Consider the following 24,901-nt stretch of genomic DNA (forward strand, 5'->3'; position numbering starts at 1 on the left):
CTAGCAGCCTGCCTTCAGAGTCCAGGTAGCATCCTGCTGATGACTTAATCGGGACATTTTCATGCCCTAAGAACTTTACATTGTAAGTTAGTAAATCCCCATTGTAAAAGCCAATCCATTTCTGGTATATATTACATTCTGGTAGCTTTAGCTAACTGAAACAATCACCTTCTGAATAACAGTGTTAATTTGATATAGTTGACTAGATTTTGGTGTTTGCATCATTAGGCAAGGTAGAATAGAAAAGGGGAGAGAGATGAACTGTTAAGAGTTTTTCACTCTATACCTACCTTTCCTAAAGCTGGGCTTCTGTTCTAATAGGGCCATCTTGCCACGTTAAGGAATAAAAAAAATCCATTTTCTCAAGTTAACACCAAAGGGTTTGATTCTATATGTCAAAATACTCAGTTATATAGAATTTATAAAACAGTTACTTTATTTCCTGCTTCTTTTTTTATTATTTTACTACCTGATATCTGATGAAGTCCTGGTTCTGGAGTTCTTTCCCTTTCTCATCTGTATTATCAGAACAAGGCTCCTTAAAACGTACTTTCTAAAACAGAAAAAACACAAACTAAAAATTGTGCAGTAGAGGTAATATATCAGCAGTAATATACCAAGTTTTATTGAGAACCTTAAAGTAAATTCTTTAACTCAAAATTGTAAATGTGAACTATTCCATTCCTGCTGATTTCTCTCCTCCTGTTTTTTTGTTATACCTTGCCCCTGAGGGAGGTCTGATCTTGATGCCTGTGTAGAAGATCCTGATGGACATCCAGAGGAAATGTGTTTCTCCCACTCCTACCTATCAGAGTTGATGCTGGCTCCTCCAAATTTGCTTTCTAAAAAAGAATAAACACAAAATATCAATTATTCAGTTCAGAATAACACATTCACTAATAATATTTCAGGTTTTAGTAAGAATTCTGAGAGTTAACTGAAGTCCATCATGGAATACAACAAGAAACCATACTCTATACCACATGTTCAACTATACTATATTCTTCACAAATCTAGCCACAACCCTAAGTAATTTACTGCCTGTTGACCCCTTTCTTCTTCCTCTTAGTCTAACTAATTTCTGGAAAAGGCCTGTCCTTGGAACCTGGATAAAAGACACTGCTGGACACTTGTGGCCTGCTCTTTTTTCCATCTTTCAGTTATCAAAGCAGATGATGGCTGTCTGAAATAATTTTCCTAATGAAGAAGACAAAAATTTTAAAAAGTAAACTGTCCAGATAGGGGTTATACACTGCTGGCAATTCTTTAATACTTAGAGAGAATGCTGGAATTTTGAGAAATTAATCAGGAAGCTATTTTTTCAAACTCTGGTTCTCTAAACCAGCCACAATACAGTTCTTGTAAAATCCTACTCCAAAACTCAAGTAGTTTATTTTTTTGTTGCTATTCTATCCCATTTCCACTCTATTTTACCTGGTCATTGGGTATAAAATCTTCATCCTGACTTCTGGGGGGAATATTCTGGTCTTTAGGTAGATTACTGTCTTCGAATACAAAACCCTGGTTTTCGGGTATAAAATCCTGGGCTTCCAGTATAATACTTGCATCTTCCAGCTCAATACTCTCAGCATCCAGCACAACATCCTGAGTTTCTGTCTTAACAGCCTTGGTTTCAGGCTCAAAAGCCTGGGCTTCAGGCTCAGCAGCTTGGGCTTCAGGCTCAACGCCCTGAACTTCCACCTCAATAGCCTGGGTGTCTGCCTCAACATTCTGGGCTTCCAGCTCAACACTCTGGACTCCTGGTAAATTATCTTGGTTTTCTGGCAGATCACCTTGGACTTCTGGAAGGTAATCCTGGGTTTCTGGCAAAATATTCTGAAAGCTCTGAAAACCCTTCCTCTTTAACTCTTTCTCTTCCATCACAGCAAATAATGGATTTTTGAATGTTACTTTCTAAAATTGAACATAAACACAAAATGTAGAATGTCAAGCAGTAGCAACATTGTAGGTTTTCTGTGAGACTCATACAATAAGCTTAAAAGGGTATGGTAGTCTCACAAATTACTAGAATAAAATGTGAAATTCTAGACTTTGCCCACCTTTACAGAACCTAAATTTGTAACTCCAAACCAGTACAACAGTATTGGCATTCCCTAGTCAAAACTGTAAATAAATTTACTTTCTGTTATACTATCTCCTTTTTGCTCTGCTTTTACCTGAACTCTGCTGAACTGCTTGTGCTTTACTTCAGAAAGGAAGTTCTGCTGATCCCCCAAATGCAAATCATCTCTCTGTTCCTCATCTGTCATAATAGGTAAAGATTCCTCAAAGTCAAGTTCCTAAAGAAGAAACAACAATTTAAAAAAATACCAAATGTAGATATGACAAATAGAAACAATGCCATTGCAATAAAATCCTAGGCTTCAGCACATTACTAGCATAATTTAAGTAGATCAGCAATAATCAAATATAATAAAAACTGGACATAACAAAAGAAAACCAAGACCTGTACGCTAAAAACTACAAAATACTGCTGAGAGAAAATAAGGAAGACCTACATAGATGGAAAGACATTTCATGTTCATGAACTGGAAGACTTAATAATATTAAGGTAGCAATACTTCCCAAACTTACCTATAGGTTCAATCCAATTCCTATTAAAATGACAGTTGGTTTTTTCGTAGGAACTGACAAACTAATTCTAATAAGGATTAGGATTAAGAGCAAGGGACAGAGAAAAACAAAAAAAACAAGAAGAAAAAAAAGAAAAGTTTGGTGACTCACTCTTCCTAACTTAAAACTTCCCAGAAAACTGTAACAATCAAGACAATTTGGTACTGGCATAATAACAGACATATAGATCAGTGGAATAGAACTGAAAGTTCAGACCACCTGATTTTAGACAAGAGTGCCAAGGCCACTCAACAGGGGAAAAAATAGTCTATTTAACAGATGGTGCTGGGACAACTGGATTTCCACATGCAAAACAATGAAGTTGGATCCCCTTTGTCAAACGGTACACAGAAATTAACACAAAATGGAATAGAGACCTAAATGTAAGAACTAAATTATAAAACTCTTAGGAAAAAACAAAGGAGTAAATCTTCATGACCTTGGGTTAAGAAATATTTTATTGGATATGAAATATTAGTCTTACTAATATTTCATATTAGTAAGTAACATATAGATAAATTAGATTATGTTAAAATTTAAAATGTTGTGCTGCAAATGAAGAAAGTGAAAGGACCATCAAGAAAATATATTTGAAAATTATACATCTCATTAGGGACTCATATCCAAAATGTATAAAGAACTCTCACAATTCAATATTAAAAAGACGGGTGGGTGACGGTGGCTCAACAGGTAAGAATGCTTGCCTGCCATGCCTGAGGACCCAGGTTCAATTCCTGGTGCCTGCCCATGTAAAAAATATATATATATATTAAAAAGACAATTCACCCAATTTTAAAAATAGGCCAAAGATTTGAATAGACACTTCTCCACAGAAGATATACAAATGGGCAATAAGCACATGAAAGGATACACAACAATGCTAATTATAAAGAAAATGGAAATCAAAAGTATTAGAAACCACTTCAAACCCACTCTGATTACTATAATCAAAAAGAGAGACAATAACAAGCATTAGTGAAGATGTGAAGAAAGTGGAATATTCATACATTGCTACTGGAAAATATTTTGACAGTTCCCCCAAAATTAAATAGAGCTCCACTCACTGGTGTGTAGTATGTGTATATATATACATCCAAAAGAAATTAAAACATATGTCCACACAAAAACCTACACACATTCATAATAAACAAGAAGTGGAAACAACCCAAATATCTATCAACTAATGAGTGGATAAATAAAATGCAGTATGTCCAAAAGATAGAATACTATTCAGCAAGAAAAAGAAATGAAGTACTTATACAAGTTACAACATGGTGAACACTGAAAACAATATGCTAAGTGAAAAAAGTCAGTCACAAAATATGATTCCATTTATATGAAATGTCCAAAATGGGAAAATCTATAAAAACAAAGTAAATAAGGGGTTGCTTAGGACTAAGAGTAGAGACGGGAAGTGACAGCTAATGAATAAAGCATTTCTTTTAGAGGTGACAAAATATTCTAAAATTATATTTCATTGTGTTGTACATCCTATGTATATACTAAAAACCAAGGAATTGTACACTTTAAATTGGTGAATTATATGGTACGTGAATTATATCTCAATAAAGTTAAGAAAATACTCTTTATTAAAATTATAACCCTTAATTTCATTCTTAATTAGTTGTAGATGGTTCTAACAAGTCGTTTTTTCTTCTATTCTTTACATTTCCCTACCTGATCTTCCATTAAGTTCTGATAATGTGGAGCAGTAACATGACCTTGATGGACCTTCAAAGGAAATTTTTCTTTTATTCCTATATTTATTCTGGTGGATGCTGGTTTCCTACAAAGTGAGTAGTCCTGGAACGAAAAAATAAGTGTGTGTACATATATAAAAGTTATGGTATATATACATAAAAGTTATGGTAGTCTAATATGGAACAAAGGAAAACAAATAGTGAGCTTTACTTCAGAAGCATAAACATGCCACCCAGATGTCAAGCACTTGGAAGGTAACAAGTTGGTAGGAAAACACATTAGCTACATAAACAGCAACTTGAGGGTGGGCCACGGTGGCTCAGCAGGCAAGAACGCTTGCCTGACAAGCCAGAGGACCCGGGTTGGATTCCTGGTGCCTGCCCATGTAAAAAAAATAGCAACTTGCCCTTATAATCTAGCCAGTAACAAATTCAGAATGCTCATAATTTTAATCTTGGAAACCTGACAGAGGGCCAGCAAATATATTCTAATAGCATCACCAAATCTGGAACAACAGTAACACCCAGACAGACCGTACTGTCACTAAAAATAAGTTTAAGGAGGAAATGAAAACAAGGTTCGACTAGGTTATACATTGTTGTCCTATTCTGACTGGCAGATTCCCACTTCACACAACTGAGCAGAGAGAATTGTTCAGACCTGAGGGAAAGACTACATAGCTTGAAATAAGAAAAATATGAAAGAGGAAAATTTTCTCAGATCATTTATAAGGAGTAGATTTGTTTCTGATGTTTTACCTGGAAAGCACATATACATTCTTCAGAGGCAAGCAGTTAGCCTGCATTCATAATAGTAATAATGACAATAATAACAAATTATACCTAAATAGGCAAATTTGACGTATAAATCTGGCTTATATAAAAATGTGATCTCAGGGACTTCCGGAGAAGATGGCGGCTTAGTAAGACTAAGTATTAGTCTTACTTAGTAAGACGCGCGGATCTTAGTTTCTCCTCCAGGACAGCTACTAGGGGAGTAGAAACGATACAGAACAGCTCCCAAAGCCACGACAGAGATAAAAAAGACAGCGTACCCCATCCTGGAATGGCTGGCTGGCTGAGAGAACCCGCTCTGGTGAGATCGCCGAGGGGCACGGGCTTCACCGGGCAGGGTGGCAAGCGGCCGGAGTAACTCCCTTCCCCCTCCCCGGGCCGGCTGGGAGAATTGGACAGGCAGTCCCCTCAAACCGCGGCGGCTGGCGCCCACACCACGCGCGGCCCTCCGGACCAACTGAGAGAATTGGATTGGAAATCCCCAGGCCGCAGAGAACGGCGACGGTGGGGGGGCCCCTTCCAAACCCGTGACTCCCCGGGAACGTGCACTCTCCCGGGCGGGCCACTGCGGCTGGCGCCCTCCCGCCAAGCTTGGCACCCCGGGGCGACTAGGAAATTCGGACAGGCGCTTTCCCGGGCTGCGGCGGCCAGCGACCCTCCCTGCGTTCGGACCCCGGGCCAGCTGGCACACTTCCAAGCCGCTTCGGCTAGCAAACCTTCCGGACGGAGAGAGTTTTCCAAAGTTAAAGGACCCACAGCACCTTTTACTGGTGGGACCCGCAGACAAACGTGTGCCACGAGTGCCACCTACTGGGCAGGATAAGAAAAACAGAACCCAGAGATTTCACAGAAAAATCTTACAACCTTGTTGGGTCCGACACCCAGGGAAATCTGACTAAATGCCCAGAGGCCAGCAGCAGAAGATAACTGTCCACGCTCAGAAGATTGAGAATATGACCCAGTCAAAGGAACAAACCAATAGTTCAAATGAGATACAAGAGCTGAGACAACTAATGCTGAATATACGAACAGAAATGGAAAACCTCTTCAAAAATGAAATCGATAAATTGAGAGAGGACATGAAGAAGACATGGGCTGAACATAAAGAAGAAATAGAAAAACTGAAAAAACAAATCACAGAACTTATGGAAGTGAAGGATAAAGTAGAAAAGATGGAAAAAGAATGGATACCTACAATGATAGATTTAAAGAGACAGAAGATAGAATTAGTGATTTGGAGGATGGAACATCTGAATTCCAAAAAGAAACAGAAAATATCGGGAAAAGAATGGAAAACTTTGAACAGGGTATCAGGGAACTCAAGGACAATATGAACCACACAAATATACGTGTTGTGGGTGTCCCAGAAGGCGAAGAGAAGGGAAAAGGAGGAGAAAAACAAATGGAAGAAATTATGACTGAAAATTTTCCAAATCTTATGAAAGACCTAAAATTACAGATCCAAGAAGTGTAGCGCACCCCAAAGAGATTAGACCCAAATAGGCGTTCTCCAAGACACTTACTAGTTAGAATGTCAGAGGTCAAAGAGAAAGAGAGGATCTTGAAAGCAGCAAGAGAAAAACAATCCATCACATACAAGGGAAACGCAATAAGACTATGTGTAGATTTCTCAGCAGAAACCATGGAAGCTAGAAGACAGTGGGATGATATATTTAAATTACTAAAAGAGAAAAACTGCCAACCAAGACTCCTATATCCAGCAAAATTATCCTTCAAAAATGAGGGAGAAATTAAAACATTCTCAGACAAAAAGTCACTGAGAGAATTTGTGACCAAGAGACCAGCTCTGCAAGAAATACTAAAGGGAGCACTAGAGTCAGATACAAAAAGACAGAAGAGAGAGGTATGGAGAAGAGTGTAGAAAGAAGGAAAATCAGATATGATATATATAATACAAAAGGCAAAATGTTAGAGGAAAATATTATCCAAACAGTAATAACACTAAATGTCAATGGACTGAATTCCCCAATCAAAAGACATAGATTGGTAGAATGGATTAAAAAACAGGATCCTTCTATATGCTGTCTACAGGAAACACATCTTAGACCCAAAGATAAACATAGGTTGAAAGTGAAAGGTTGGGAAAAGATATTTCATGCAAATAACAACCAGAAAAGAGCAGGAGTGGCTACACTAATATCCAACAAATTAGACTTCAAATGTAAAGCAGTTAAAAGAGACAAAGAAGGACACTATATACTAATAAAAGGAACAATTAAACAAGAAGACATGACAATCATAAATATTTACGCACCGAACCAGAATGCCCCAAAATACGTGAGGAATACACTGCAAACACTGAAAAGGGAAATAGACTCATATACCATAATAGTTGGAGACTTCAATTCACCACTCTCATCAATGGACAGAACATCTAGACAGAGGATCAATAAAGAAATAGAGAATCTGAATATTACTATAAATGAGCTAGACTTTACAGACATTTATAGGACATTACATCCCACAACAGCAGGATACACCTTTTTCTCAAGTGCTCATGGATCATTCTCAAAGATAGACCATATGCTGGGTCACAAAGCAAGTCTTAACAAATTTAAAAAGGTTGAAATCATACACAACACTTTCTCGGATCATAAAGGAATGAAGTTGGAAATCAATAATAGGTGGAGTGCCAGAAAATTCACAAATACGTGGAGGCTCAACAACACACTCCTGAACAACGACTGGGTCAAAGAAGAAATTGCTAGAGAAATTAGCAAATACCTCGAGGCGAATGAAAATGAAAACACAACATATCAAAACTTATGGGACGCAGCAAAGGCAGTGCTAAGAGAGAAATTTATTGCCCTAAATGCCTATATCAGAAAAGAAGAAAAGGCAAAAATTCAGGAATTAACTATCCATTTGGAAGAACTGGAGAAAGAACAGCAAACTAATCCCAAAGCAAGCAAAAGGAAAGAAATAACAAAGATTAGAGCAGAAATAAATGAAATTGAAAACATGAAAACAATAGAGAAAATCAATAAGGCCAGAAGTTGGTTCTATGAGAAAATCAATAAGATTGATGGGCCCTTAGTAAGATTGACAAAAAGAAGAAGAGAGAGGATGCAAATAAATAAGATCAGAAATGGAAGAGGAGACATAACTACTGACCTCACAGAAATAAAGGAGGTAATAACAGGATACTATGAACAACTTTATGCTAATAAATACAAAGATTTAGAGGAAATGGACGGATTCCTGGAAAGACATGAACAAACAACTTTGACTCAAGAAGACATAGATGACCTCAACAAACCAATCACAAGTAAAGAAATTGAATTAGTCATTCAAAAGCTTCCTAAAAAGAAAAGTCCAGGACCAGACGGCTTCACATCTGAATTCTATCAAAAATTCCAGAAAGAATTAGTAGCAACTCTCCTCAAACTCTTCATAAAAATCGAAGCGGAGGGAAAACTACCTAATTCATTCTATGAAGCCAACATCACCCTCATACCAAAACCAGGCAAAGATATTACAAAAAAAGAAAACTACAGGCCAATCTCTCTAATGAATATAGATGCAAAAATCCTCAATAAAATTCTAGCAAATTGTATCCAACAACACATTAAAAGAATTATACATCATGACCAAGTAGGATTCATCCCAGGTATTCAAGGATGGTTCAACATAAGAAAATCAATTAATGTAATACACCATATCAACAAATCAAAGCAGAAAAATCACATGATCATCTCAATTGATGCAGAGAAGGCATTCGACAAGATTCAACATCCTTTCCTGTTGAAAACACTTCAAAAGATAGGAATACAAGGGAACTTCCTTAAAATGATAGAGGGAATATATGAAAAACCCACAGCTAATATCATCCTCAATGGGGAAAAATTGAAAACTTTCCCCCTAAGATCAGGAACAAGACAAGGATGTCCACTATCACCACTATTATTCAACATTGTGTTGGAGGTTCTAGCCAGAGCAATTAGACAAGAAAAAGAAATACAAGGCATCAAAATAGGAAAGGAAGAAGTAAAACTATCACTGTTTGCAGACGATATGATACTATACGTCGAAAACCCGGAAAAATCCACAACAAAACTACTAGAGCTAATAAATGAGGACAGCAAAGTAGCAGGTTACAAGATCAACATTCAAAAATCTGTAGCATTTCTATACACTAGTAATGAACAAGCGGAGGGGGAAATCAAGAAACGAATCCCATTTACAATTGCAACTAAAAGAATAAAATACCTAGGAATAAATTTAACTAAAGAGACAAAAAACCTATATAAAGAAAACTACAAAAAACTGCTAAAAGAAATCACAGAAGACCTAAATAGATGGAAGGGCATACCGTGTTCATGGATTGGAAGACTAAATATAGTTAAGATGTCAATCCTACCTAAATTGATTTACAGATTCAATGCAATACCAATCAAAATCCCAACAACTTATTTTTCAGAAATAGAAAAACCAATAAGCAAATTTATCTGGAAGGGCAGGGTGCCCCGAATTGCTAAAAACATCTTGAGGAAAAAAAACGAAGCTGGAGGTCTCGCGCTGCCTGACTTTAAGGCATATTATGAAGCCACAGTGGTCAAAACAGCATGGTATTGGCATAAAGATAGATATATCGACCAATGGAATCGAATAGAGTGCTCAGATATAGACCCTCTCATCTATGGACATTTGATCTTTGATAAGGCAGTCAAGCCAACTCACCTGGGACAGAGCAGTCTCTTCAATAAATGGTGCCTAGAGAACTGGATATCCATATGCAAAAGAATGAAAGAAGACCCATCTCTCACACCCTATACAAAAGTTATCTCAAAATGGATCAAAGATCTAAACATTAGGTCTAAGACCATAAAACAGTTAGAGGAAAATGTTGGGAGATATCTTATGAATCTTACAATTGGAGGCAGTTTTATGGACCTTAAACCTAAAGCAAGAGCACTGAAGAAGGAAATAAATAAATGGGAACTCCTCAAAATTAAACACTTTTGTGCATCAAAGAACTTCATCAAGAAAGTAGAAAGACAGCCTACACAATGGGAATCAATATTTGGAAACGACATATCAGATAAAGGTCTAGTATCCAGAATTTATAATGAGATTGTTCAACTGAACAACAAAAAGACAGCCAACCCAATTACAAAATGGGAAAAAGACTTGAATAGACACCTCTCAGAGGAGGAAATACAAATGGCCAAAAGGCACATGAAGAGATGCTCAATGTCCCTGGCCATTAGAGAAATGCAAATCAAAACCACAATGAGATATCATCTCACACCCACCAGAATGGCCATTATCAACAAAACAGAAAATGACAAGTGCTCGAGAGGATGTGGAGAAAGAGGCACACTTATCCACTGTTGGTGGGAATGTCAAATGGTGCAACCACTGTGGAAGGCAGTTTGGCGGTTCCTCAAAAAGCTGAATATAGAATTGCCATATGACCCAGCAATACCATTGCTGGGAATCTACTCAAAGGAATTAAGGGCAAAAACTCAAACGGACATTTGCACACCAATGTTTATAGCAGCGTTATTTACAATTGCAAAGAGAAGGAAACAGCCAAGATTCCATCAACAGACGAGTGGCTAAACAAACTGTGGTATATACATACGATGGAATATTATGCAGCTTTAAGGCAGGATAAACTTATGAAGCATGTAATAACATGGATGGACCTAGAGAACATTATGCTGAGTGAGTCTAGCCAAAAACTAAAAGACAAATACTGTATGGTACCAATGATGTGAATCGACACTCGAGAATAAACTTGGAATATGTCATTGGTAACAGAGTTCAGCAGGAGTTAGAAACAGGGTAAGATAATGGGTAATTGGAGCTGATGGGATACAGACTGTGCAATAGGACTAGATACAAAAACTCAAAAATGGACAGCACAATACTACCTAATTGTAATGTAATTATGTTAAAACACTGAATGAAGCTGCTTCTGAGCTACAGTTGTTTTTTTTTCTTATATATTTTTGTATTTTTTATTTTTATTTTTATTTTTATTTTTTCCCTATATTATCATTTTATTTCTTTTTCTGGCTGTCTTGCTATTTCTTTTTCTAAATCGATGCATATGTACTAAGAAATGATGATCATACATCTATGTGATGATATTAAGAATTACTGATTGCATATGTAGAATGGAATGATTTCTAAATGTTGTGTTAGTTAATTTTTTTTAATTAATAAAAAAAAAATGTGATCTCAGACATAATCCTCCCTTCTATGAGATTACTATTTCAGTCAGACCTATGAACACCACCAATTGAAAGGTTTGAGCATGTTTCATACAAGATAAATTATCAATCTGCAAAATCTGATAACTTTTTTTTTTCGGGCTTATTAAAAAGCATCCAATTGAAGAAGGTAGCAAGACAGCAGCATAGTGAGATTTGGAATTTAGTTCACCCTCCAGAGCAGCTAGTAAATAGCCAGGAATGATACAGAACAACTGCTGGGGGCACATCAGTGACCAGACACACAGCATACACCAGTCTGGACCAAGTGGAACAGGTGAGATCCCACACAGAACTGTAAGTCTCCCAAGGTGGAGGCCAGTGCCCCTCCCCCACTGACAGAGTGGGCTGATTCCCTGAGGGGAAAGGAAACAGACTTTACTAGTAGCAGGGCTTTGCTCAACCAAGCTCCAATTGCAGAATTAATTAGCAAATTCTGACTACTGAATACAGGCCCCCAGAAAAGATAAACCTGGAATAAGCACTAAAGCAACTAGAGTTTTTGCCACACCAGAGAGAGGATGGAACCAACAGGGAAAAAATAAATTAAAAAAGAAAAATAGAGGCTTTTTCAGTTGGACAGCACAACATGCTGGGAAAGGGCTAGACCCCAAGAAAAAGGTGGCGTATAGTGCCTGGAGATACATATAGCCATATACAACTCAAGCTCTTGATTGGCAAACCCGAGAAGCTGGATCCTGCTCTGAAAAGGCTTTTTTGCTTTTTTTTTTTTCCCACCTCTTAAATGCTCATTAGGTAAAACTGCAAGCACTCTCAGGCTGCAGCACTGCTCCAGGCTAGAGGGGAATTAAGGTTTGTATGAGAGACAGAGTAAATAGTCAGGTGAAAGGGGTTAAATACCTAAAGAGTATTTTCCCCAAGAAAATGAGAGTGAGGCCCAGCTCAAGAAGAAGGAGGCCTTCCTTCAAGGAATTCAGGTCCCAAGGGCTGGAAAACAGAAGCCATCAAAGTCTACCTACTACTACCTATGCTCTGTTTCAACCACACCTGGCAGGGAGAATCTACTGAAATTAAAGGCACTGCATCACTTTAAGCTGGGGGTAGCCATGGGCAAACAAGTGCCACATGCTGGGCAGGATAGGAAAAGCACAGTCTAGAGACTTCATAGAAAAGTCTGACAATGTGCTGGGTCTCACCCTCAGAGAAAACTGATGCTAGCTACTTTCTCCTGAAATGTGGGACTGTCTGGTCTGGGAAAATCTGACTGGGGTCAGATAATACCTGAGGAGACCCTCCTCAAAAAAAAAAAAAAAAAAAGGCCCCATATACACAGGACAAGAATCATAAAAATAAGAACTGAAAAATTCTGATCAGTTAAACAGAAACTATACTAGAGAAAGAGAATAAGTTGAACTGAATATCAAAGAGCAAATAGAGAATAAAGCCATCCAGCAAGAAGACTCCATGGATAAGTGAGTGAACACAACCTCCAGAATTAACTAATTAAGGAAATAACTGCCTAGGCACCAGCAAAAAGTAATGAGTCCTGGGCGGGCCGCGGTGGCTCAGCGGGCAAGAGTGCTTGCCTGCCATGCCGGAGGACCTCGGTTCGATTCCCGGCCCCAGCCCATGTAAAAAAACAAACAAAACAAACAAAATATAATAAAACAAGAAAATGTTTAAAGATGTTTCCCTTTCTTCCTTCCTTCCATCCTTCCTTCCTTCTCTCTGTCTTTCCTTCCCTTCCTCCCTCTCTCTTAAAAAAAAAAAAAAAAAAAAAAAAAAAGTAATGAGTCCTACTAGGAAAATTGAAGACATGGCCCAGTCAAAAGAACAAATCACACTTCAAATGAGATACAGGAGTCAAAACAACTAATTCAGGATGTTCTAACAGCCATGTACAATCTCATCAAAAATGAAATCAATGAGTTGAGGGAGGATATAAGGAAGACACAGGGAGAACATAAAGAAGAACTCGAAAGTTTTAAAAATAAATTGCAGAAGTTATGGAAATGAAAGGCACAATAGAAGAGATGGGGGGAAAAAGGGAACAGATATGAAGAGGCTGAAGAAAGGTTTAGTGAACTAGAGGACTGGATATCTGAAATCTGACACACAGGGAAAATAACAGAAAACTATGAGCATAGTCTCAAGGAATTGAATAACAACATGAAGTGCACAAATATATGGGTTGTGGGTGTCCCAGAAGGAGAAGAGGAGGGAAAAGGAAGAGAAAAGCTGACTGAGAAATAATCACTGAAAATTTCACATCTCTTGTGAGAGACATAAAATTACAGATCCAAGAAAGACAGCATACCCCATAAAGAATAGATTCAAATAGACTTACTCCAAGCCACTTACTAATCAGATTGTCAAATGTCAAAAACAGAGAATTTTGAAAGCAGCAGCAGAAAAGTGATCCATCATATAGAAAGGGAAGTTTGATAAGACCATGTGTAGATTTTTTCAGCAGAAAACATGGAGGCAAGAAGGCAGTGATATGATATATTTAAGATTCTGAAATAGAAAAACTGCCAACCAAGAATTCTAAACCCAGCAAACCGGTCCTTCAAAACTGATGGGGAGATTAAAATATCTTTGACAAACAATCACTGAGGGAATTTATGACTAAGAGACCACTCTACAAGAAATACTAAAGGGAGCACTACAGGCAGATAGAAAAAGGCAGGAGGGAGATGTCGGGAGAAAAGTGTACAAATGAAGACTATCAGTAAAGGTAAAAAGAGCAAAAATATTAGATGTGACATATAAAATCCAAAAGACAAAATGGTAGAAGTACTCTCTCTATAGTAATAACATTAAATTTTAATGGATTAAATTCCCCCATCTAAAGACACAGACTGGTAGAATGGATTTAAAAACAGGACCCATCTATATACTGACTACAGGAGACTCACTATAGACCCAAGGACAAAAATAGTTTGGAAGTGAAAGGTTGGGAAAAGATATTTCATTCAAACAACAACCAGAAAAAAGCAGGGTAGCTATACTAATATCTGACAAATTAGACTGCAAATGTAAAACAAAAGAGACAAAGAAGGACAGTATATGTTAATAAAAGGATAATTCATCAAGACATAACAATCATAAATATTTATGCACTGAGCCAATGTGCTCCAAAATACATAAGGCAAACACTGACAACTCTGAAGGGAGAAATAGACTCCAAGAAGTTGGAGACTTCAATTCCCCACTCCCATCAACGGATATAACATTCAGATGGAGGACGAATCAGGAAACAGAGATTATGAATAATACAATAAATGAACCAGACTTAAGAGACATTTACAGAACTTTATACCCCACAACAGCAGGATACACATTTTTCTCAAGTGCTCACAGATCACTACCATGGGTAGACCATATGTTGGGTCACAAGGCAAGTCTCAGTACATTTAAGAAGATCAAAACTATATTTAAAACTTTCTTGGATCATAAATAAATGAATGTGGAAATCAGTAACAGGCAGAGGGCCAGAAAATTCACAAGTATATGGAGACTAAACAACACACTCTTACACAACCAATGGGTCAAAGGAGATATTACAAGAGAAATCCATAAGTATCTTGAGGAAAATGAAAACATATCATATCAAACTTTATGGGATGCAGTAAAGGCAGTGCTAAGAGGGGAATTTATTGTCTTAAATGCCTATAGTAAAAAAGAAGAAAGAGCAAATGTCAAGGAATTAACTGTTCACTTGGACGAACTAGAGAAAGAACAACAAACTAACCCCAAAGCAAACAAAAGGAAAGAAATTATGATGATCAGAGCAGAAATAAATGAAATTGAAAATGTGAAAATAATTGAGAAAATCAACAAAACAAGAAGTTGGTTCTTTGAAAAAAATCAATAAAATCAATGGAAACTTAGCTAAGCAGACCAAAATAAGAGAGAGAGGATGTAAATAAATAAAATCACAAAAATAAAAGTGTTAATGAGAGGATTCTATGAGCAACAATATGCTTACAAACTAAACAACATAGATGAAATGAGCAACTTCCTAGAAAGCCATGAACAACCAACGCTGACTGAGAAGAAACAGATGACCTCAACAAACCAATCACAAGAGATTGAATCAGTCACCAAGGAGCTCCAAAAAAGGAAAGGTCTAAGACCAGATGGCTTCACATATGAATTTCACCAAGCATTCAAAGAAGAATTAGTACCAATCCTGCTCAAACTGTTCAAAAAAACTAAAGAGGAGGGAAAGCTACCGAACTCATTCTATGAAGCCCCCAACATCACCCTAATACCAAAGCCAGACAAAGATACTATAAGAAAAAATTACAGACCAAGCTCTTTAATGAATTTGGATGCAAAAATCCTCAACAAAATACTTGCAAATCGAATCCAGCAACACATTAAAAGAATTATTCACCATGACCAAGTGGTACTTATTACAGGTATGCAAGGCTGGTTCAACACATGAAAATCAATTAATGTAAAATACCATAGACAAAGCAGAAAAACCACATGATCATCTCGACTGATGCAGAATAGGCATCAATTGATTGATGTCAAAAAGGCATTTGACAAAATTCTGCATCTTCTCTTGATGAAAACACTTCAAAGGATTGGGATAGAAGAGAACTTCCTCAACATGACAAAGAAAATATAAGAAAAATCTATAGCTAACATTATCCTCAATGAGGAAAGACTGAAGGTTTTCCCTCTAAAATCAGGAGCAAGACAAGGATGCTCACTGTCACCATTATTCTTCAACACCGTGCAGGAAGTTCTAGCCAGAGCAATTGGACAAGAAAAAGAAACAAAATGCATCCAAACTGGAAAAAATGAAGTAAAACTCACTGTTAGCAAATGATAGGATACTAACTGTCAAAAATCCTGAAAAATCTATAACAAAGTTACTAGAGATAATAAATGAGTACAGTAAAGTGGCAGGGCACAAGTTCAACACCCAAAAATTAGTAGTGTTTCTATATACTAGTGATGAACAATCTGAGGAGGAAATCAAGAAAAGAATTTCATTTACAACTGCAACCAAAAGAATAAAATATTTAGGATAAATTTAACTAAAGATACAAAAGACCAACACACAGGAAACTACAAGAAATTGCTAAAAGAAATCATGGAAAACCTAAATAAATGGAAGGGCATACCATGTTCATGGATCAGAAGACTAAAAATAGTAAAGATGTCAATTTTACCCAAACTGATTTATAGATTTAATGCAAGAGCAATTAAAATCCAAAAAACTTACTTTGCAAAAATAGAAAAACCAATAACCAAATTTATTTGGAAGGGCAGGGTGCCCTGAAGAGCTAAAAATATGCTGAGAAAGAAAAATGAAGTTAGAAGTCTCATACTACCTGACCTTCAAGCATATTATGGAGCTACAGTGGTCAAAACAGCATGGTACTGGGGCAGGCCAAGGTGGCTCAGCAGGCAGAGTTCTCACCTGTCATGCCGGAGACCTGGGTTTGATTCCCAGTGCATGTCCATGCAAAAACAACAACAACAAAAAAAAAACCCACAGGGTAGTGGAATAAAGATAGATATACTGACCAATGGAATAGAATAGAGTATTCAGAAATAGACTCTCTCATCTACAGACATTTGATGTTTGATAAGGTGGTGAAGACAACTCTCCTGGGAAAGAGTAGCCTCTTCAATAAATTGTGTTTGGAGAACAGGATATCTATATGCAAAAAATGAAAGGGATCCGTATCTCACACCTTATATAAAAATTAACTCAAAATGGTCCAAGACCTAAACATTAGAGTTCAGACTATAAAACTGTTAGAAGAAAATATATGGAAGTATCTTATAAATCTTGTAATAGGAGGTAGTTTCCTAGACCTTACACCCAAAGCACAAACACTGAAAAAAGAAAAAGACATATGGGATCTCCTCAAAATTAAATACCTTTGTGCATCAAAGAACTTATCAGGAAAATAAAAGAGGCAGCCTATGTAATGGGAGACAATATTTGGAAACCAAATATTAGACAAGGGTTTAGTATTCAGGACATATAACGAAATTCTTCAAATCAACAACAAAAGACAAACAACTCAATTAAAAAATGGGCAAAAGACATGAACAGGCACTTTTCAGAAGAGGGAATAAAAATGGCTAATGGTACATGAATAAATGTTCAACTTCACTGGCTTTTAGGGAAATGCAAATCAAAACCACAATAAGATATCATCTCATACCCATTAGAATGGCCATTATAAAAAGAAAAAAAAAAAGAAAATGACAAGTAGTGGAGAGGATGTGAAGAAAGAGGCACACTTATTCACTGTTGGTAGGAATGTAAAATGGTACAACTGCTCTGTAAGGCAGTTTGGCAGTTCCTCAGGAAGCTAAATATAGAATTGTTATATAATCCAGCAATCTCATTACTATGGATATATTCAGAGGAACTGAAGGTAAGGATACAAACAGATATTTGCACACCAATGTTTATAGCAGCATTATTTACAACTGTCAAGAGATGGAAACAGCCCCATGTACATCAATGGATGAGGGACTAAACAAGCTGTGGTATATATATATATATATATATATATATATATATATATATATATACACACAGTGGAATACTACACAGTTGTAAGATGAAATGTAGTCATGAAGCACATCACATCATGGATGAACCTTGAGGACATTATCCTGAATGAAATTAGCCAGAAACAAAAGGACAAATACTGACTGGTCTCACTAATATGAACTAATTTTAATGAGTGAGCTTTTAGAGTTAAAGAACATAGGTTATCAGGAAATAGAGGGTCAAGATTGAACTTTTGGTACTGAAGGAATATAGATTGTGCAACTGAACTGATCATAAAAATTCAGAAATGTATAGCACAATACTATCGGATGGTAGCACAATAATGTAAGAACACTGAATGAAGCTGAATGGAGCATACTTGGGGGGAAAAGAGCTGGGGGCACATATGAAACCAGAAGGAAAGACAGAGTATAAGACTGAGATGGTATAACATAGGAATGCCAAGAGTGGACAATGTGATTAAATATACAACTATAGAAACACTTTTGCGTAAAGGAGAACAAATGAATGTCAACATTGTAACGTGTTGAAAATGGATGGTATACAGGAAAAAATACAATCAATGTAAGCTAGGATCTATAGTCGGCAGTAACATTGTAATATGAGTCCACTGAATGTAACAAAAGCATTATGCCAAAATTAAATGTCAACAAGCAGGGGGACATGGGGGAGGGGTACGGATTCTATGTGGAAGAAAAGGAAATGTCTTCATATAGATTATGGTGGCAAGGGCCTATCTATTTACTTAGGTTGGATTATATGATGTATAACTGAAGAGAAACAAGTATTAGAGAAAATGTGGGGAAAGAGATGTATCTATTCACTGTTGCTAGGGAAGCTAAGAGATGCAGTCCCTCTGGAGGGCAGTGTGGTAGTTCCACAGGAGGCTAGGGGTGGGGTTGCCACATGATCCTGCAACCCTATTGCTAGGTATATACCTGGAGGAACTGACAGTGGGACACAAATGGACATTTGCACACTGGTGTTTATGACGGCACTGTTAGTGATCACACTGGATGGAGGTGGCCTAAGGGTCAACAACTGAGGAATTAAAGGCGGAACTGTGTTGTATATATACAACAGACTGATCAATGGCTCCAAGAAGGAATGAAGTTGTGAGGCATGTAACTAGGTGAATGAACCTTAAGGATGCTTGTTGAATAAAATGTCAAAAACAAAAAGACAAATATCATGCCGCATTCATATGGATTAACTTTACATACAAACTCAAGAGAATTGAATTTGAGAGCATAGGTTATCAGGTTGGGGCCTATTGTAAAGGTTCCTAGATTGTAAGCTCTTACAGCAGTCACATATATTTAGAAGCTGTAACTGATATTTCTAAATTCTGAGATATTGAGCTACTTACATATAACCTGGCTGTTCCCTGAAACTTTGGGTTTTTATGTGACACCTGAGACTCAGAATTAGAGCATCCCATTTAGCAACTGTTTAAAAAGCTGAAAAAGTGGTAAGACTTCGTCTAGAGATATAAATGAAATTGATATGGATAGGATTACGTTAAATGAGAATACTGGGCAAAGGAAGATATGGCCCATATTTTCAGACTTCAACCTCTGTGTAAGACCAAAGGGAGAAATGTTTATTTGGTGCAAAATTTATATTTTGGGTAGCACATTAGCTAATTTAACTTGAATGTCAGTTTACTTGAACACCACAATTACATGGAATCTTGAAGAGGGTGTGAAACCTTGTTGGTTTGTACAGGTTAGTGTAATGCCTTAAAATATCCCAGAGTAATTTGGGCAGAGAATAAAAAAGTATTTGCAAAGTCTCCTTGAGGGACTGGGGAGAAAGGAGGAAATATTTAACTTCCCCATCTGCGGAATTCCTGATATTTGCACAAGCAGTGTGGACAACCAATTCAATAGTCATCGATTTTGGGGCTCACCCCTATGAAGTTTATTTTTTCAAAGGAGAGGTTAAGCCTACTGATAATCATGCCTAAGAGTCACCTCCTGAGAACCTCTTTGTTGCCCAGATGTGGACTCTCTCTTTAAGCCAACTTGGCAGGTGAACCCACTGCCCTCCCCTCTACATGATACAAGACTCCCAGGAGTGTATATCTCCCTGGCAACATGCAACCTGACACCAGGGGATGAGCTGGGACCTGGTATCATAGGAATGAGAAAGCCTTCTCCAACAAAAGGGGGATGAGAAAAATGATACAAAGTCTCAGTGGCTGAGAGATTTCAAACAGAGTTGAAAGGTTATCCTGGAGATTAGTCTTACGCATTATATAGATGTCCCTTTTTAGTTTATGGTGTGTTGGAGTGGTTAGAGGGAAGTACTTGAAACTGCTGAACTGTGTTTTAGTAGCCTCAACTCTTGAAGAAGACTGTGTACCTATACAGCTTTTACAGTGGGACTATGTGATTGTGAAAACCTTGTGTCTGATGCTTTTATCCAGGGTATGGAGAGATGAGTAAAAGAGAAACAAGAATGAAAATAAATAAATAATACGGGGAGATAAAGGATAAAATTTGGGTAGATTAAAGTCTGTGGGTCGGACAGAGAGTGCCAGATGGCAGCTTAGTGAGGTGTGGGATTTAGTTTGTCCTACAGAACAGCTATTAAATAGCCAGGAACAGTAGAGAACAACTGCTGGGGCCACATCAGTGACCAGATACACAGCATACCCCAGTCTGGACCAGCTGGACCGGCTGCGAGACCCCCAGAACCGTGAGTTCCCTAAGCCGCGGCATCTGGCGCCCCTCCCCCACAGGCTGCTTCGCCGAGGGGAAAGAAAAGGGACTTTACCAACAGCAGAGGCTGAGCACAACTAAGCTTCAATTGTGGAATTAATTCACAAATTCTGACTACTAAAAATAGGCCCTCAGCTCAGCTGGTCAAAGCAGAGGTTGCCAATTTTTGCCCCGGCACCAAGGGGGCAGGGCTGACAGAAAAACAAAAAAGGAAAAAAAGAAACAGGTTTTCTGGATCAGATAGCACATAATACTTGAAAGGGTCTGGGCCCTCAAGGAAAGGAGGGGTACATAGGATCTGAAGGTACACAAAGAAACATACCAATTTATGCTCTTGATTGGCAAACTTGAGGAACGGGGGTGCTGCTATGAGATGAATTTTTCTCTTTCTTTTTTTTGTGGCTATGTTTCTACAAAGGCTTGACTGACTGCCTTTGGATACAGCAAGTGGCAGGGGTTCTCAGGCTGCAACTGCCTCAGGCATAGGCAGAAACAAGCTTGTTTGAGAGCTTGTCTGGAGCCTGTGCCTTCCCCAGGGGAGGGGTGGGGCCCAGCTCAGGTGGATTCCCTCCCTCAAGGAATTCAAACCTCAGGGTTTAGAAATTTGAAGCGATTAAAGCCAGTCTACAACCTCTCCTCTGTCTCCACCACACCCCCAGCAGGGAAAGTCTGCCAAAGTTAAAGGTACTGCATCACCTTATGCTGGTGGGACCCGGAGGCAGACAAGTGCCACATATTGGGCAAGACAGGAAAAACATAGTGTCCAGAGACTTCACAGGACAGACTTTCAGTCTGCTGGGTCCACCCTCAGGGAAAACTGATGCAGGTGACCCTTTCCTCTTGACAGGAGGCTAGTTTGGTTTGGGAAAATCTGGCTGGGGTCTATAATACCTAAGCAGACCTTTTTGAGGATGGTGGGGTGGGGGGGGTGGGGGAGGTGGGAGAGGTGGCACCATACAGGCAGGGCAAGAAACAAGAAAACAAGAACTGAAAAATTCTTCTCTGTTAAACAAAAACTAAGCTAGTGGTCCAAAATAAGCTGAACTGAATGTCAAAGGGCAGACAGACAACAAAGTCATCCGGCAAGAAAACCCTAGATAAAAGAAGTGGAAACAATCTCCAGAATAAACTAATTAAGGTAATTACATGCCTAGATGCCAGCAAAAAATAAGGAGTCACACTAGGAAAACTGAAGATATGGCACACTCAAAGGAACAAACCAACAATTCAAATGAGATACAGGTGTTGAAACAATTAATTCAGAATGTTCGAATAGACATAGAAAACCTCATCAAAAATCAAATCAATGAATTGAGGGAGGATATAAAGAAGGCAAGGAATGAACAAAAAGAATAAATCAAAGGTCTGAAAAAACAAATCACAGAACTTATGGGAATGAAAGGCATAATAGAAGAGATGAAAACAATGGAAACCTACAATGTCAGATTTCAAGAGGCAGGAGATAGGATTAGTGAACTGGAGGATGGAACATCTGAAATCCAACAAGCAAAAGAAAATATAGGAAAAAGAATGGAAAAATATGAGCAGGGACTCAGGGAATTGAATGACAACATGAAGCACATGAATATACATGTTGTGGGTGTCCCAGAAGGACAAGAGAAGGGAAAAGGAAGAGAAAAACTAATGGGGAAATTTATCACTGAAAATTTCCTAACTCTTATGTCTAAAATTATGACTTAAAATTACAGATCCAAGAAGTGCACCATACCCCAAACAGAATAGATCCAAATAGACATACTCCAAGACACTTACTAATCAGAATGTCAGATGTCAAAGAGAAACAGAGAATCTTGAAAGCAGCAAGAGAAAAGCAATCCATCACATACAAGGGAAGCCCAATAAGACTATGCATAGATTTCTCAGCAGAAACCATGAAGGCAAGAAGAGAGTGGCGTGACATATTTAAATAACTAAAAGAGAAAAACCGCCAACCAAGAATTCTATATCCAGCAAAATTCTCCTTCAAAAATGAGGGAGAAATTTAAATATTTTCAGAAAAAAAAATCACTGAGAGAATTTGTGACCAAGAGACCATCTCTGCAAGAAATACTAAAGGGAGCACTAGAGACAGATACAAAAGACAGGAGAAGTGTGGAGAAGAGTATAGAAATGAAGGCTATCAGTAAAGGTAAAAAGAAGAAAAATTAGATATGACATATAAAATTCAAAAGGCAAAATGGTAGAAGAAAGTACCACTCATACAGTAATAACACTAAATGTTAATGGATTAAACACTCAATCAAAAGACAGAGACTGGAGGAATGTATTGAAAAACAGGACCCATCTATATGCTGTCTACAGGAAACACATCTTAGACCCAGGGATAAACATAGGTTGAAAGCGAAAGGTTGGAAAAAGATATTTCATGCAAATAACAGTAAGAAAAGAGCAGGAGTAGCTATAGTAATACTCAGCAAATTAGACTTCAAATGTAAAACAGGTAAAAGAAACAAAAAAAGGACATTATGTATTAATAAAAGGAACAATTCAACAAAAAGACATAACAATCATAAATATTTATACACCGAGCCAGAATGCTCCAAAATACATGAGGAAAAAACTGAAAAGAGAAACAGACACATCTACCATAATAGTTGGAGACTTCAATTCCACACTTCCATCAATGGACAGAATATCTCGACAGAAAATCAATAAAGAAATGGAGAATCTGAATAATACAATAAATGAGCTAGACTTAACACACATTTATAGAACATTATACCCCACAACAGCAGAATACACCTTTTTCTCAAGTGCTCATGGATCATTCTCAAGGATAGGCGAGACGCTGGGTCACAAAGCAAGTCTCAATAAATTTTAAAAGTTTGAAATCATATGAAACACTTTCTCAAATCATAAAGGAATGAAGTTGGAAATCAATAATAGGCAGAGTGCCAGAAAATTCACAAATATGTGGAGGCTCAACAACACATTCTTAAACAACCAGTGGATCAAGGAAGAAATTACAAGGGAAATCAGTAAATATCTCGAGGCAATTGAAAATGAAAACACAATATATCAAAATTTATGGAATGCAGCAAAGAGCAAAAATCAAGGAATTAACTGTCCAGTTGGAAGAACTAAAGAATTAACAGCAAACTAATCCCAAAGCAAGCAAAATGAAAGAAATAATGAAGATTAGAGCAGAAATAAATGACATTGAGAACGTGAAAACTGAGAAAATCAACAAAACCAGAAGTTGGTTCTAAGAGAAAATCAGTAAGACTGATGGACCCTTAGCAACATTGACAAAAAGAAAAAGAGAGAGGAGGCAAATAAAATCAGAAATGGAAGAGGAGACATAACCACTGACCCCACAGAAATAAAGGAAATAATGAGAGGTTACTATGAACAACTTTATGCTAATAAATTTGACACTGTAGATGAAATGGACAATTTTCTAGAAAGGCATGAAAAACCAACATTGACTCGAGAAGAAATAGATGATCTCAACAAATCAATCACAAGTAAAGAAACTGAATAAGTCATTAAGAAACTCTCCAAAAAGAAAAGTCCAGGACCAGATGGCTTCACATGTGAATTCTACCAAACATTCCAGAAAGAATTAGCACCAATCCTGCCCAAACTCCTTTAAAAAATTGAAGAGGAGGGAAAGCTACCTAATTCATCCTACAAAACCAACATCACCCTCATACCAAAGCCAGACAAAGACATTATAAAAACAGAAAACTACAGACCAATCTCTCTAATGAATATAGATGCAAAAATCCTCAGCAAATTCTAGCAAATCAAATCCAGCAACCCATTAAAAGAATTATACACCATGACCAAGTAGGACTCATCCCAGGTATGCAAGGATGGTTCAACATAAGAAAATCAATTAATGTAATACACTATGTCAACAAATCAAAGAGGAAAAACCACATGATCATCTCGATTGATGCAGAAAAGGCATTTGAAAAAATTCAACATCCTTTCCTGTTGAAAACACTTTAAAGGATAGGAATAGAAGGATAGGAATGCCAAAAGGCATATGAAAAGATGCTCAGCTTCCCTGGCTATTAAGGAAATGCAAATCAAAGCTATAATGAGATATCATCTCACACCCACAATGGCCATTATCAGTAAAACATAAGACAAGTGCTGGAGAGATTGTGGAGAAAGAGGCATGCTTATCCACTGTTGGTGGGAATGTCAAATGGTACAACCACTGTGGAAGGCAGTTTGGCGGTTCCTCAGGAAGCTAAGTATAGAATTGCCATATGATTTAGCAATACCATTGCTAGGTCCCTACTCAGAGGA

General features: G+C 37.6%; 1 protein-coding gene across 4 annotated transcripts in view; it reads right to left on the bottom strand.

Moving 5' to 3' along the window:
• The window catches only part of CCDC15 (coiled-coil domain containing 15), a 189,265-nt gene that overhangs the window by 140,268 nt on the left and 24,096 nt on the right, over positions 1-24,901 (bottom strand). For all 4 annotated transcript variants that reach the window (XM_077112559.1, XM_077112556.1, XM_077112558.1 and 1 more), the window contains exons 6-10: positions 4,312-4,437; positions 2,178-2,300; positions 1,435-1,914; positions 720-842; positions 470-553 (exon numbers count right to left, since the gene is read on the bottom strand). In XM_077112559.1, the coding sequence (XP_076968674.1) occupies positions 470-553; positions 720-842; positions 1,435-1,914; positions 2,178-2,300; positions 4,312-4,437 (936 nt within the window). The remainder of the gene's footprint in view (positions 1-469; positions 554-719; positions 843-1,434; positions 1,915-2,177; positions 2,301-4,311; positions 4,438-24,901) is intronic.

Source organism: Tamandua tetradactyla, chromosome 8, assembly GCF_023851605.1.
Source record: "Tamandua tetradactyla isolate mTamTet1 chromosome 8, mTamTet1.pri, whole genome shotgun sequence".
Lineage (NCBI taxonomy): Eukaryota > Metazoa > Chordata > Mammalia > Pilosa > Myrmecophagidae > Tamandua > Tamandua tetradactyla.